Genomic DNA, 14,478 nt, shown 5'->3' with positions numbered 1-14,478 from the left:
TGGGAAGAATTTCCCGTGAGCACCACTTCCGGCCTGGAAGGGAAGTCAGCTCCCTCTTCTCTCAGAGAGCTTCCTCCCCCCAACCCCGCCACGCGAGGCTGCGGCGCACGGTATGGGTGTGTTTGTGTGTGTTTTTGTGGGGAGGGCGTTTGGAAGGAAGGTTACCAGGAGCCCCGTGGCCGCTGGGGAGCAAGGGTCCCGGTGACGAAGATAGGGGTAGTTTCTCTTCCACTTGGAAGCTCCCCTCCCCACCCCCACTTCAGCCACTCTAGATACATCTTAGGGCCCAGTCGAGGGTCGTACCCGTCCAAAGCGTCCTTATCCCTTTTTGGGGAGTGAAACCCAACCCCTGGGATAGTCCCAGACGAACGTGAGCGGGGAATGCCCCAGCCAACCCGGCCGCCCGAATTCCGCTCCGGAGCAGCCCCCGGCCTCAGTCCGGAGAGAAATCTGCCTGTCGGCCTGGGCTGAGGGAACGGCGGCCGTGACCTGGGCCACGGGTGAGGGCGGAATAACCGGTGGGAAGGCTGCGTTTTCACGAAGGACTCGGGTGAAGCTGCAGAGCTGCCTTTGAGCCCTGACTCCTTGGCTTCCTGGGTCGGAGGAGATCTTGTAATGGAATGGTTCTTCGTCTCACACTAACAAGATGCCTGATTTCCTCAGGATCGAGGGGTGAGTGAGCGGTGGGGTGGTTGCCCAAAGCCCCTGATAGCTACACACGTGAATATCTCTGTCATTTATTTTTTGGAGGCTTCTGGACAAAATAGAACATAAAATTCCGTTGAATGAAGCAGTGTAGGGCATCTTTGCAGTTGATGTTTTTAGGGGTCAGTTTTTTTTACTGTTCATATTTGTGGCCCTGACTTTGTTAAATCTAGGTGTTTAACTGCAAACTAATTGAGATTTGGGAATTGATTTCTAATCTGAATTTTGTTTGCCCTGGACTGTGTGCCCTGGGGCAAGGTATGGCTTTAAGGGAATGTCATCTACAGAAAAGGAATGAAGGTGAAGTGAAGTGAAGTCACTCAGTCGTGTCCGACTCTTCGCGATCCCATGGACTGTAGCCTACAAGGCTCCTCTGTCCATGGAATTTTCCAGGCAAGAGTACTGGAATGGGTTGCCATTTCCTTCTCCAGGGGATCTTCCTGACGCAGGGATCGAACCCCGGTCTCCCTCATTGCAGGCAGACAGACGCTTTACCATCTGAGCCACCAGGGAAAATAAAACAGTTATTTTAAGGATTAAATAAAATGGTGCTCTTGAAAGCACTTAATTTGGTGTAGTTTCAGAGAACTCCAGTGTACATTATCTCCTTTCATCCTCACATTAGTGTGGACAGGTGTTTTCCCCTTTTAATGGTGAAGGAAAAACTATTCCTCAGGACCACTGACTTCTAGTTCAGTAATCTTTTCTTTATCTCATGCTTCATAGTGATAAAATATATTAAATTATTAAATGTTACTTATTGATTCATTTCAGATTGAAGAATGTCCCGAGTTCCTTTGGGGAAAGTTCTCCTGAGAAATGTCATCCGGCACACAGATGCTCACAATAAGGTTAGAGATACACCTTAGTTATTCCTCATGGTTAAGGAGGGCAAACAGTGTGCTTGGAGGGATTTTTGTACAGCTGGAAGAGACAAAGATAAATAAAATAAATAGAATATAATTTGGTAAGTATTGTAATGTAGACATACACAAAGTGCTTTCATCCACTGAGGAAGGAATAATGAAATCTGCCTTGGGAAATTGGGAAAGGCTTCACACAATGGGTGGTATTTGAACTGCTGATGTTTGAACTAGTTCTTGATGAACAGGTTCAAGTTTATCAGATGTCAAAGATCATTCAGCACAGAGGAAACATCATGTAGTAGTATATGGTAAGGAGCATGAAGCAGTTAGGGTAAGAAATTGTATGCATCTATAACGTAGAGAATTTGGGAGGTAATGGCAGAAGGTGAGGCTTGAGTGGTGAATTAGAGTTGGATTGTGATGCTTGGAGATCAGACTTTTTCCTGTAGGCAATAAAGAAACCATTAAATATTTCAAAGCAAGGTTTGAGATGTTCCGTTCAGTTCAGTCACTCAGTCGTGTCTTACTCTTTGCGACCCCATGAACCACAGCATGCCAGGCCTCCCTGTCCATCACCAACTCCCGGAGTCCACCAAAACCCATGTCCATTGAGTCGATGATGCCATCCAACCATCTCATCATCTGTCGTCCTTTTCTCCTCCTGCCCTCAATCTTTCCCAGCATCAGGGTCTTTTCCAATGAGTCAGCTCTTCGCATCAGATGGCCAAAGTATTGGAGTTTCAGCTTCAGCATCAGTCCTTCCAATGAGCACCCAGGACTGATCTCCTTTACGATGGACTGGTTGAATCTCCTTGCAGTCCAAGGGACTCTCCAAGAGTCTTCTCCAACACCACAGCTCAAAAGCATCAATTCTTTGATGCTCAGCTTTCTTTATAGTTCAACTCTCACATCCATTCATGACCACTGGAAAAACCATAGCCTTGACTAGATGGACCTTTGCTGGCAAAGTAGTGTCTCTGCTTCTTAATATGCTATTTAGGTTGGTCATAACTTGCCTTCCAAGGAGTAAGCATCTTTTAATTTTATTGCTGTATTCACCATCTGCAGTGATTTTGGAGCCCAGAAAAATAAAGTCAGTCACTGTTTCCACTGTTTCACTGTATTTTTATTTTAGAAAGATGATTTGTTAGCTGGGGAGGGGATAGATCAGATGGGTTGAAATAGTAGAGAGGCCAGTTAGGAGATAGTTGTAGTATTTCAGGTGAGAGATGATGAGGGATTCACATGAAAACAGTGATAGTAGGGATGAAGATGAAGAATTTAGGGACTGGAGTTCAAGGAATTTGATGATTGATTGGATGATAGTGATAATTCTAGAATCAAGTATAACCACCTTGTGTGACTGGGTGAATGATGATGATGATGCAATTAATTGAGATAGGGAATAAAATAAGAAACAGATACGATGGGAAAGGTAATTAATTTGGTTTTGAACATGTTGATGGTAAGGTGCTTATAGGATATCCAGACAGTTGGCAACTTAGACTTGGAGGAAAGGAGAAAAATTGAGACTGGATATAAAGGTTTGAGGGTTACTGATGCACGAAGTGATAGAGGTCATGAGAGCAGATGAGGTCAAAACTTTAGTTGTCTTTGGTGAACTCTGTGCAACTTCTGTTTCAGTTCAGTTCAGTTTCTCAGTGGTGTCCAACTCTGCGACCTCATGGATGGCATCACGCCAGGTTTCCCTGTCTATCACCAACTCCTGGAGCTTGCTGAAACTCATGTCCATTGAGTCAGTGATGCCATCCAGTCGTCTCCTCCTCTGTCATCCTCTTCTCTTCCTACCTTCAGTTTTTCCCAGCACCAGGGTCTTTCCAGTGAATCAGCTCTTTGATCAGGTGGCCAAAGTTTTGGAGCTTCAGCATCAGTGTTTCCAATGAATGTTCAGGACTGATTTCCTTTAGGATTGACTGCTTTGATCTCCTTGTAGTCCAAAGGACTCACAAGAGTCTTCTCCAGCACTGCAGTTCAAAAACATCAATTCTTTGGTGCTCAGGTTTCTTTATAGTCCAACTCTCACATCCATACATGACTACTGGAAAAACCATAGCTTTGACTAGATGGACCTTTGTTGGTAAAGTAATGTCTCTACTTTTTAATATGCTGTCTAGGTTTGTCATAACTTTTCTTCCAAGGAGCAAGCATCTTTGAATTTCATGGCTGCAGTCACCATCTGCAGTGATTTTGGAGCCCCCAAAAATAAAGTCAGCCACTGTTTCCAGTGTTTCGCTATCTATTTGCCATGAAGTAATGGGACCAGATACCGTAATCTTCGTCTTTTGAATGTTAAGTTTTAAGCCATCTTTTTCACTCTCCTCTTTGACTTTCATCAAGAGCCTCTTTAGTTCCTGTCTGCTTTCTTCCATAAGGGTGGTGTCATCTGCATATCTGAGGTTATTGATATTTCTCCCTGAAGTCTTGATTCCTGCTTGTGCTTCATCCAGCTTGGCGTTTCATATGATGTACTCCCCCCAAAAAATAATAAGCAGGGTGATAATACATAGCCTTGAAGTACTCCTTTCCCAATTTGGAACCAGTATGTTGTTCCATGTCTGGTTCTAACTGTTGGTTCTTGACCTGCATACAGATTTCTCAGGAGGCAGGTAAGGTGGTCTGGTATTCCCAACTCTTGAATTTTCCACAGTTTGTTATGATCCACACAGTCAGAAGCTTTAGAGTAGTAATGAAGCAGAAATAGATGTTCTTCTGGAATTCTCTTGCTTTTTCTGTGATCTAAAAGATGTTGGCAATTTGATCTCTGGTTCTTCTGCCTTTTCTAAATCCAGTTTGAACATCTGGAAGTTTTGGTTCACACACTGTTGAAGTCTAACTTGGAGAATTTTGAGCATTACTTTTGCTAGCCTGTGAGATGAGTGCAATTGTGCAGTAGTTTGAGCAGTCTTTGGCATTTCCTTTCTTAGGGATTGGAATGAAAACTGACCTTTTCCAGTCCTGTGGCCACTGCTGAGTTTTCCAAATTTGCTGGCATATTGGGTGCAGAACTTAACAACATCATCTTTTAGGACTTGAAATAGCTCAGCTGGAATTCCGTCACCTCCACTAGCTTTGTTCATAGTGATGCATCCTAAGTCCTACTTGACTTCACATTCCAGGATGTCTGGCTCTAGGTGAGTGATCACACCATCGTGGTTATCTGGGTCATTAAGATCTTTTTTGTACAGTTCTTCTGTGTGTTCTTGCTACCTCTTCTTAATATCTTCTGCTTCTGTTGGGTCCATACTGTTTCTGTCCTTTATTGCATTCATCTTTGCATGAAATGTTCCCTTGGTATCTCTAATTTTCTTGAAGAGATCTCTAGTCTTTCCCATTCTGTTGTTTTCCTCTATTTCTTTGCATTGATCACTGAGGAAGGCTTCCTTAACTCTCCTTGATATTCGTTGGAAGTCTGCATTCAGATGGATATATCTCTCCTTTTCTCCTTTGCCTTTTGTTTCTCTTCTTTTCTCAGCTATTTGTAAGGCCTCCTCAGACAACCATTTTACCTTTTTGCATTTCTTTTTCTTGGGGTTGGTTTTGATCATTGCCTCCTATACAAGTGTTAGGAATCTCCATCCATAGTTCTTCAGGCATTCTGTCTATTAGATGCAATCCCTTGAATCTATTTGTCACTTCCACTGTATAATCATAAGGGATTTGATTTAGATCATACCTGAATGGCCTAGTGGTTTTCCCTACTTTCTTTAAGTCTGAATTTTGCAATAAGGAGTTCATGATCTGATCCACAGTCAGCTTCTGGTCTTGTTTTTTCTGACTGTATAGAGCTTCTCCATCTTTGGCTGCAAAGAATAGAATCAGTCTGATTTTGGTATTGACCATTTGGGGATGTCCATGTGTAGAGTCATCTTTTGTGTTGTTGGAAGAGGGTGTTTGCTATGACCAGTGTGTTCTCTTGAACAATATGAAAAAATGCAACTCCTAATTAGATTGCAGATGTTAATATTGTCCTATCCCCTGATATTTTGATTGTGAGTGAGTGTGTAGCTGTTACATAAGCAGCTTCTGCAATTGCTTTAAACCTCTCCTAGTTGGATGGTAAGCTTATATTTGAAAGCAGTGATTAAAAAAGGTAAATTGAGTGCAAATTTAACAGAATATTATAGGAGGGCTTAGAAATAGCTGATTGTTCTTTGTGCAGCTGTACTCTGCTTTTCAGGAAATTGTCTAACAGTTCTCATGCTATTTTGTTTTGCTTTGTTTTTAACAAAAATTACTGTGTTGTAAAAGAGACATAGCCTAGAAAGTTGAAAGACCAGTCTTTATTGGCTTTTTGACTTTGGTAAAAATCGATGAGCTTTTGTTTCTTCTCAGTAAAATGTAGTAATAGTACCTTTTTTTTGCTTTCCTTGTAAGATTGCTTAAAATTCAATAGAGATGATACAATTAAAATCACAAAGCATTTTAGAAACATAAGGGATTATCGTTTTCTAACTGCAGCATACTTGGTTAATAAGGTGAAGAGTGTATCTATGCAGGGGTTAAAAAGCTCTTTTGTTGCTGCAGAATTCTACATAATTGAGATTTACTGAGTTGGATTGTTTAAGCACTCTAGAGAAACCAGAATTTGTTTCCCAGGTTCCTGATCAAAACACAGTTTGTAATCCAATAACTAGTGCAGACTTTATTTGCAATTACTTTTCTGTGATGTAAAGTGTTATTTTTATTAACTTATTTTTTAAAAATAAGTTTATTTATTGGCTGAACTAGGTATTCATTGCTTTGCACAGGGACTACTCGTTGTATGGACTTCTCATTTTGGTGGCCTCTCTCGTTGGAGAGCACAGGGTCTGGGTGCACAGCACATGAGCTCAGTAGTTGGGGCTTTCAGGCTCCAGAGCGCGGGCTCAGTAGTTGTGGCAGAAGGACTCAGTTGCTTCGCAGCATGTGAAATCTTCCCAGACAAGGGATCGACCCTGTGTCCTCTTCATTGGCATGTGGATTCTTATCTACAGTGCCACCGGGGAAGTTCTAGTAACTTATTTGTCTTTCTTTCTTTTTTTTTTAAATCCAGATACAAGAGGAATCAGATATGTGGAAAATAAGAGAACTGGAGAAACAGATGGATGATGCTTACCGGGGGACCAAAAGGAGAATGTTACCCAGCAGTTCAAGGTGAAGTTGCAACTCTGAGAACCAAAATACTCTCATCTCATTCAGAATCATCAACTTTTGTTTAAAAATATGATGGTGTGCTAAAGATAGATGAATTCAGTTCTGTGAGTCTTTTAAGACCTTCCTTTTTTCATAAATCTTGACTCAAGCATACAGGTAATGGCTATGATGCATATAGCCCCACTCTTTGTACTTATTTGGAATGGAGAACTTAAAAATTCTGCCTTGAACAATTGTAAACGTTAAGGATTCTATGGATTCTGACCTTACCTGATGGCTTTTGACTTAAGATTTTCTATGAGCATGTTATGGTCACTTAGCTGATCATTCACACCTTTGCCTTTTTAGTCTTTCATCCTCTCTCTGCGTTTTCTTTATCTACTCACTGTCTTAGTCACACAACCTTTCACATTACCTTCTTAATAATTTGAGTGTGAGTATGAAAGATTATGTAGGCTTAGTTGTCTTACCTGTGGACGTATAGGAATGTCAGAGTGTTGGAACATCTCCTGGGCCTCATATGCCTATTGGTGTAGAGCTGTTGTATGAAAAATGACTATAAAGTTATCAATGCTGATTTCTAAAGCCATCCAGGAACATGGTTAATAATAGTGAGATATTTAAGGAGTGTGCCTGCTGAGTGTGTGGACTTTGGAGTGATTGTGTGTGAATAGTTTTCCACAAGAAAGTATTCAGGGTATCCATGGTAAACATGGCAGGGTCTCAACATACAAATAAATACCTTTTCAGTCTGTTTTCTCTCTGAGGATGGTTCTTTGAGAATTTGGAAGTACTTAGTGCAGATGATGATTTGTGTTGGTTATTCAATTCCAAGTAACATTCCAGAACAAAATACTGTTCTTTTGGAGTGGATTATTAATGCCTGTCATGATGAATAAGTCTTTAAAACATAATTTCTTTAGGGGCAGTTTTTTGATTGGCTCATTTCCCATTATAGTCCTGCAGCTGTAACAGTGCCTCATAGGCATGTAGGAGGCCCTTAAACATTTTTGATAACCTCTTAGCTGGCTTAGTGACTTGTTAGTGGGATTTTGTAGGCACAGGCTAGATTAGTAGTTCTTAACTGTTTTTCTAGTTCAATATATTCATGGGTTACACCTTGCTACCACTGTTACTGTGATCTAATTACAGTAGGAGCTGGTGTTAGGGAAGGGAGTATATCTCAAAATCACTGGGGCAGTTTGAGATGTCCCCAGCTGTGATTATCGGTCTGCTTCCTTCAGAATCAGTGAGTGAGGTATAACATGCCCCAGTCCAAAAGTTATTTTGTCTGTCCTTTGCAGTAGGAGGGGTAGTGATGATCATATTTTCATTGAATAACTGTACAAATTAAGGAAGGACATAATGTTAAAAAGATATATATATTTTTAAGTATCAGGTTATAAAAAAAGTATTAGATTGTTTTGGTCTCCTTTTAGCTTGTTCAGTGAGTTTTGTGCATGATATTCCATAAAGTAACCTTACAGATTGCTTCTGTATCTAAAAGTTCTTCTCTTTTCTCTTATAGCCGGATGCGCAGTGATGGTTTTGATGAAGAAAGTCAAAGAGACTACTGGAGGCCAAAGAATGAAATTTGTGGAGCACTGGATGATGGTTTTCTTAAGGCTAAATCCTGGAACAAGAAGTTATATGATTATGAAGCTAACATGCCAGACAGGTCTGTGACTAAATTCTTATGACCATTAGTGATATTTGGCTTGAGAATGTGTACTTTTTAAAAATTATCCCTGCAAAAGCTTATTACAGAAATGTTCATAACATACTCATAATAGCCAAAAAAGTGGAAACCCAAATGTCTGTCTGTTAATGGATGGATAAACAAAATGCGGTATATGGAATGGTAATGGAATGCTATTTGGCAGTAAAAGGAATAAAGTACGTTACATGCTAGAACATGGATGAACCTTGAAAACGTTATGCCAGGTGAGAAAAGTCAGACACAAAAGGCCACTTATTATATGATTCTATAGAGAAAAACTAATACGATTATATAAAGTTTAAAAATAAAATAAAATTAAAAAAAAAAAAGGAAAGTAGATTAGTGGTTGCCATGGGCTGTAGGAGATGGAGGAGTGGAATAACTGCTGATGTTTTTTTGGGGGATTGTTTTTTTTTGGGGTGATGAAAATATTATAAAATCATAGTGGTAATGGTTGCACAACTCTGAATATGCTAAAAGCCACTGAATCATACTCTTTAAATGGGTGAATTTTATGGTATATGGATTATACCTCAATTAACTTATTCAAAAAAGTTGTCCCAAGGTAGACAGCATTATGTTATAAAGTGCTTTTAGAGAAGTATTTCACAACTGAAGAGCAGCATATTAAGAGTTCCTCAGTGTTTCAAGGAAGAGAATGGCAAGTTTTCTTACAAATGGATAAAGGAATCCTTTTTTTCTGAAATTAGAGTGTATAGTATGGAAAATGTAACCAAGTTACTGATCTATAAATGTGGTGTTGGCTCTTCCATATCTTTTTTTGTTCTGTGTGTGTCTGTGTATGTATACACTCCTAAGTCTAATTTGTCTTAGTTTTAAGAAATGTATGCATTGATTTAGTAATATGTGTAATAAAACGTTATCTTACAGATGGGGCCACAGTGGATATAAAGAGTTATACCCTGAAGAATTTGAAACAGACAGGTAAGGCAAGTAGGCTTACTGGAAAAAACTTAGAAACTAAGATTAGTACGATGTCTGAATTATAAATGAAGTTCCTAATTTTTTACCAAGTATATGACATTTGCCATTAAAAATGTAACCAGAGAAATAGGCAGTTTAGTTGGGAGAGGACTGATATTTTGCCTTTCCCTGACATTTGGCATATCTGTAGCATGTCGGTTTTATATACAGTGTTCCATACAGTAACTCAGTATGGCAGATAAGGATTTTTATCTTCATTTTAAAAATGAAGAAACAAAACTCAGTGATAAAGTCTGATGGTAAGCTTGTATCAAAGTTTTTATTTAAAATTCAGAGGTTAACCCCAACTTCCCATTTCAAAAGCAGAATATAAAAATTATATAAATACACTTTGTATTTTCTACAGTAAAGCAGTTTTTCTTTTTTATTAGTAGTGATCAGCAAGATATTACCAATGGGAAAAAAACATCTCCCCAGGTAAAATCATCTACCCATGAATCTCACAAACACAAGAAGTCAAAGAAGTCCCACAAAAAAAAGCAGAAAAAGAAGTCACACAAAAAACAGAAGAAGAGCAAAAAGGAAGCCACAGATATAACAGCAGATTCCTCAAGCGAGTTCTCGGAAGAAACTGGGGCTTCTAGTACCAGGAAAAGGAAGCAACCACACAAACGCAAGAAAAAATCCAGGAAAAAGTCTCTCAAGAAATCTCCTTTATTAGAGGCAGAGAGTGACACTTCCCCATCAGATGATTCTGCATCCAGCAGTTCTGAGGAAAGTGAGGAGAGAGACACTAAGAAAACCAAAAGGAAAAAGAGAGAGAAAAAAGCCCACATCCCTGTAGTTAACAATGAAATACAGGAGAGGACAAACAAACGCACAAATTGGAAAGTGGCTACAGATGAAAGGTCTGCCGAGAGTTCAGAGGATGACTAAATGAGAAAGCGGCATTCATGTTTTCTGCATGACTCTGGATATTTACAGTTCTTACACCTTGGGGTTTGCCAGTGACGCTACTGCTCGGCACAGGGCCTGAGGTTAGAGCTGTCCTGTGCCATCTATATATGTTCTGACAGACGTCTTGTCTAGTTTGGCCTGTTAAACTTGATCCTCTTACTGTTAATAGGGAATCCGTTATTTTGTTATGAAGGTTTCTTGAAGAGATTATTTTTTGTGATTAATCACATTTAGGGTAGAGTGCGTATGCAGCAAATTAAAGGACCCAGAAAGTTGAATCCAGTAAAGACCTGGGTATACCAGTCACAGTGTTGAATTTGGGGAAAGCAAGGGCTGGGGTCAAGAGATGGATTGAGCTAGTGCTATATAGAATGGTATGATGAGGAAATATCGTGTTGCTCTTGTTTATTATATAATAGGTGCCACAGTTTGTCTTTAGCTTTGGTGCTTTGATCTTTTCTGTATTTTGGCCCCACAGATGTGGTCCAGTTTACTTAATAAGGAAATGAGCATAAGAACAAACATTTTCAATTCATGGTAACATCCTTAGACAGCTGTTACTGGTAGAAACTAGGGGTTTTTGTCATATTTCCCTGCTGGACAGGGTCTGTGGCTATACTCAGTATACCCCTAAACATGGGTGATTGGATAGTAAAAGGTTTTCCAGTTCCACTGTTTATTGCCTAAATGCACTTGTATTCAAAATTATTTCTTGGGTAAGTTGTCTTGGGTAAGTCCTTAACCAAATGAAGAATTAGGCATCAGTCGTGCTATCTCATTGTGCACTGAAAAGGATTCAGGGCAGCAACAGCCATTTAAATGTTGTCTTCCTTGTTCATTTCTTAGTTAATGAACTTGTAGATTTCCCTTGAAACTAGGTTGAATCGATTCCAAAATGAATAGGCTTCTCAGGGACATATCCATTTCTTCCTAGTCTGCCTTTGGATTAAAGCACCAAGCAAAGATCTTGTTATTTCCCTGTGCTATAATACGGTGATCCTACTATGTTAACTCTTAAGAAACTAAACTCGTTGGAGGAAGGCTGGCAGAACACAAGTGAGTTTTATTTACTATGGCAGAACAAGTGACATTGTATTTTCCTGGCTGTCACTTCATGGGCTGAGTAAAAATCTTGAAAGCTCAGACTTTTTGTCTTGGTTCTGCCATTAGTTGGTTACGAGGTTTGGAGCAGGTAAGTCAACCTCCCTGGAACTTTCCCCATGTGTAATACAGAAATACTTCATGGTAGCCTGACAGTGTATGACACCAGCAATAGCCTATGACAACATTCCATGAGGTGGTAATATTTTGTAGCTCTGAACTATTAAATTGTTCTCTTTACAGAACAGATTTCTAATGCTTAGTCATAAATAAACAGTTGGCCAGAGGTTCCCTAGCCCTTGACTCGAAGCAGGTGCTACCTTTTGGGATATTTATTTGAAATATTAGTACTTTGGTACTGTTGCAGATGTTCCATGGTGCATATTTTTAACATTGAGATTAAGGGCCCAAGTAGGGAAGAACAGTCTATAATTACTACCTCTTAACCTAAAGCAATTGTTTTCTTCTTGGTGTAAGTGAAATCTTTGTGGGAAGGAGTTTTCAGCTCCTGGGTTTGTTTTTTAGCATTGTTTCTGTGCTCTAAAAGTTTTGATTCTAAGCACAGACTCAGGAAGATGGGCCAGTGGAACCAGGCTTCTCCAGGAAGTTGATTGTGTTTAGGTCTTGACTTTCTCTTCGTCTCATACTAGCAGGCCTCTTTCCCAGTGCACACACATCTTGCCTGTTTTGCTTTTTGCCATGTTTACCTTTTCTTGGTCATGTATAAGCAATAAAGCTGTTTCCTGTTTTCACCTTTCTCAACCCCAAATTCTCTCGATGCCTTAGGCTAAGGCTTTTGATGGTTCTTCCCACCCCCTTAAATATGGCTTAGGATGGCTCTTCAAAACCTAAGATCTCTCATTTGCACTACTAATGGCCTTGGAACATACTTATTTGTAATGTTCCTACCAATCAGAGATCTATATATTAAATCCTAAAATGGGATTTAAAAAAGAGAGTTGAAGAATTCACATTTATTGAATAAACTGTTGTGATACAAGATGGAATTTCTGAATTCCCAATAAATAAATTTCACTTTTTGAACATCTGATCTGTTCCTTTTTAGCACCAACGGGCTTGGTAGCTGCCTGAAGCCAACCCGACAGACTGGCCGCCTTCCCCCGCAGGCCCTTCAGGCTGCTTAATCAGTCCTTGGCTGCTGCTGTTACTCTTCCAGGGGTGGCTTACTGCCCTCCTCTCTGTACGATCTGCGCAAACCGACTGGTGATAGCAAGAGTAGTGTCAATGAAGCGGTCCACACAGCTAGAGAGACAATTTTCAGTACGAGAGTCTAAGCGATTCCCTGGCTTCTCCACACATTTATCCCAACATAGCTCCATGAAGTGATGCACCTAAGAGGAAAGAAAAACAGTAACCACTTGGGGTCTGCTGACAGGCCTTACCTATGAATTTCCTTCCCATTTTTCTCATTTTCTGTCACCTGACTGAACCATTCTTTGACTCTTTGCTCACTTCCTAATTTGTCACCAATACAGTCCAACTCCTCATTCCTACCCTGCAACAATACTTTCATCCTCTCCTTGTCTATTTTTCTCCTTAGTAACTGAAAAATAGGTACTTTCGACCAAGTCACCCCAGTGCTGGCCTAATGCATCAGTTTCTTTGTCAGCCACTCAGGGCACTCCCTTATTTAACACCCAACCAATGTGTTTCAATGAGGTAGGTCCATACATAGCATACTTAATTTGGCCCTCAACACTCCTCCCTAAAGGTTTTTCCAGTTTATTATCACCTCCTTGAGAGCACGATTATTTTCTGCGTCACCTCCTTAATCAGATTGTAAAACTGCAGGCAGGATTGATACCTTCTTTATTTCCAAACTGACACCAGTGTAAGCTGGGAAAGCTATGGTACCAATTAATTCCCCCAAACCACTGCACTCCTCTCATTCTAAGCCTATTCCTTAGCAGTTCTTAAGTCGTTAACCTTTTGGGGGGTCAGGGATATATGTGAGAATCCAATGAAGGTTATGGACCCAATCTACAGAAAAATGCACACAGAAGCACAGAAAATGTGTGCGCTTTCAAAATGTTCAGGACCCAAAGATTTCCAACCAGGGTTCTTGCCACTTATCTTCCGCGAGCCCTCCCATTCCCACCACCTCCACTGCCCGCAAAAGCGGGGAATAACCATTTACCAAGGGCTTAGCTATTTCGGGAGGCTGGGGTACTAAGTAGTTAAGTCAATTCTTTTTGCGGTCCTAAAGGATGACTGTGACCTCCATTTAAGAGGCAGGGTAAGTAATACGTCCAAAATCATGCAGCTAGTAAAGGTCAAAGCCGGGGCTGGAACTATGCTCCGAAGCTCTTGTTCTACCTAAGTCTACACTGACTACTTCAGCCCACTTTTATCCAATGATGCTCTACTACTCTACCGTTTTCAAATACATTGCATATGATCCTCGACATCCTGTGAGGCAGCAGGCGACTGTGAAACCAAGACCTACGGTGGATGGGTATTTTGTTTAGGGGCACGTGGCCTGTAAGGGACAGAGCAGTATGAGAAGCTGGGTCCTCCCAATGCCAGCCTAGAGAGCTCGCCACCAAACTAGGCTTCCGTGCACTTGCGTCACCCGAACCTTTTTGCTTCGCTTTACACTTTCTCTTTCCCCTACGCTAGGCTCACAGGGCACCTGAGCATTGCAGGTAACCAGCGGCAGAAGTGACTCGTTTCTTTAGTGAGCAGAACCACGCGCAGCAAGCACGGAGCGGCTGGCGGCCGCCCCACGCCGCCAGCGTTCAGAGCTCCGCGAGTGCCTGGGACTTGTACTTCACCCTCCTTTCTCTTCACACTAGTCCATATCCCCGCACCTGTGCAGTGAACTGCGCTTTCTGCTGTTCGGCCGCCACCAGGCGTTGCAACTCGGCTTCATCCGCCTCACCCAGCTCCGCCATCTTCCGTGTCCAGTTACCGACCTTCCGAAGAGTTATCTGCGCATGTGCGGCGGGTCCGCGCCAACCCCAACTTCCGGTTCACGCGGCCTTTTCCGTTTCCATGTTTTCTTCCTTG

General features: G+C 41.0%; 2 protein-coding genes across 5 annotated transcripts; one reads left to right on the top strand and one right to left on the bottom strand.

Annotated features, from left to right (window-relative positions):
- The first annotated feature begins 20 nt into the window (after positions 1–20).
- NKAPD1 (NKAP domain containing 1) lies at positions 21–12,492 on the top strand. Of its 4 annotated transcripts, none has more exons than XM_027563769.1 (6): positions 21–110; positions 1,480–1,556; positions 6,625–6,725; positions 8,254–8,403; positions 9,337–9,390; positions 9,825–12,492. In XM_027563769.1, exons 2-6 carry the CDS (start codon positions 1,488–1,490, stop codon positions 10,324–10,326), a joined length of 876 nt encoding a protein of 291 aa, XP_027419570.1. In that variant the 5' UTR covers positions 21–110; positions 1,480–1,487; the 3' UTR covers positions 10,327–12,492. The 4 variants fall into 4 exon arrangements, with proteins under 4 accessions (XP_027419570.1, XP_027419567.1, XP_027419568.1 ...); XM_027563766.1 differs by having other exon boundaries at positions 9,822–12,492; XM_027563767.1 differs by having other exon boundaries at positions 44–672; positions 9,822–12,492.
- On the bottom strand, positions 12,403–14,475 carry TIMM8B (translocase of inner mitochondrial membrane 8 homolog B). Its single transcript, XM_027563776.1, has 2 exons — positions 14,280–14,475; positions 12,403–12,800 (listed from the first exon to the last, which is right to left on the bottom strand). Exons 1-2 carry the CDS (start codon positions 14,361–14,363, stop codon positions 12,633–12,635), a joined length of 252 nt encoding a protein of 83 aa, XP_027419577.1. The 5' UTR covers positions 14,364–14,475; the 3' UTR covers positions 12,403–12,632.
- Between the last annotated feature and the right edge of the window lie 3 nt (positions 14,476–14,478).

The sequence above is a fragment of the Bos indicus x Bos taurus genome, chromosome 15, assembly GCF_003369695.1.
Source record: "Bos indicus x Bos taurus breed Angus x Brahman F1 hybrid chromosome 15, Bos_hybrid_MaternalHap_v2.0, whole genome shotgun sequence".
NCBI lineage: Eukaryota > Metazoa > Chordata > Mammalia > Artiodactyla > Bovidae > Bos > Bos indicus x Bos taurus.
Note: the sequence above shows the minus strand (reverse complement) of the source record. Positions and strands in the feature narration are given on the sequence as shown.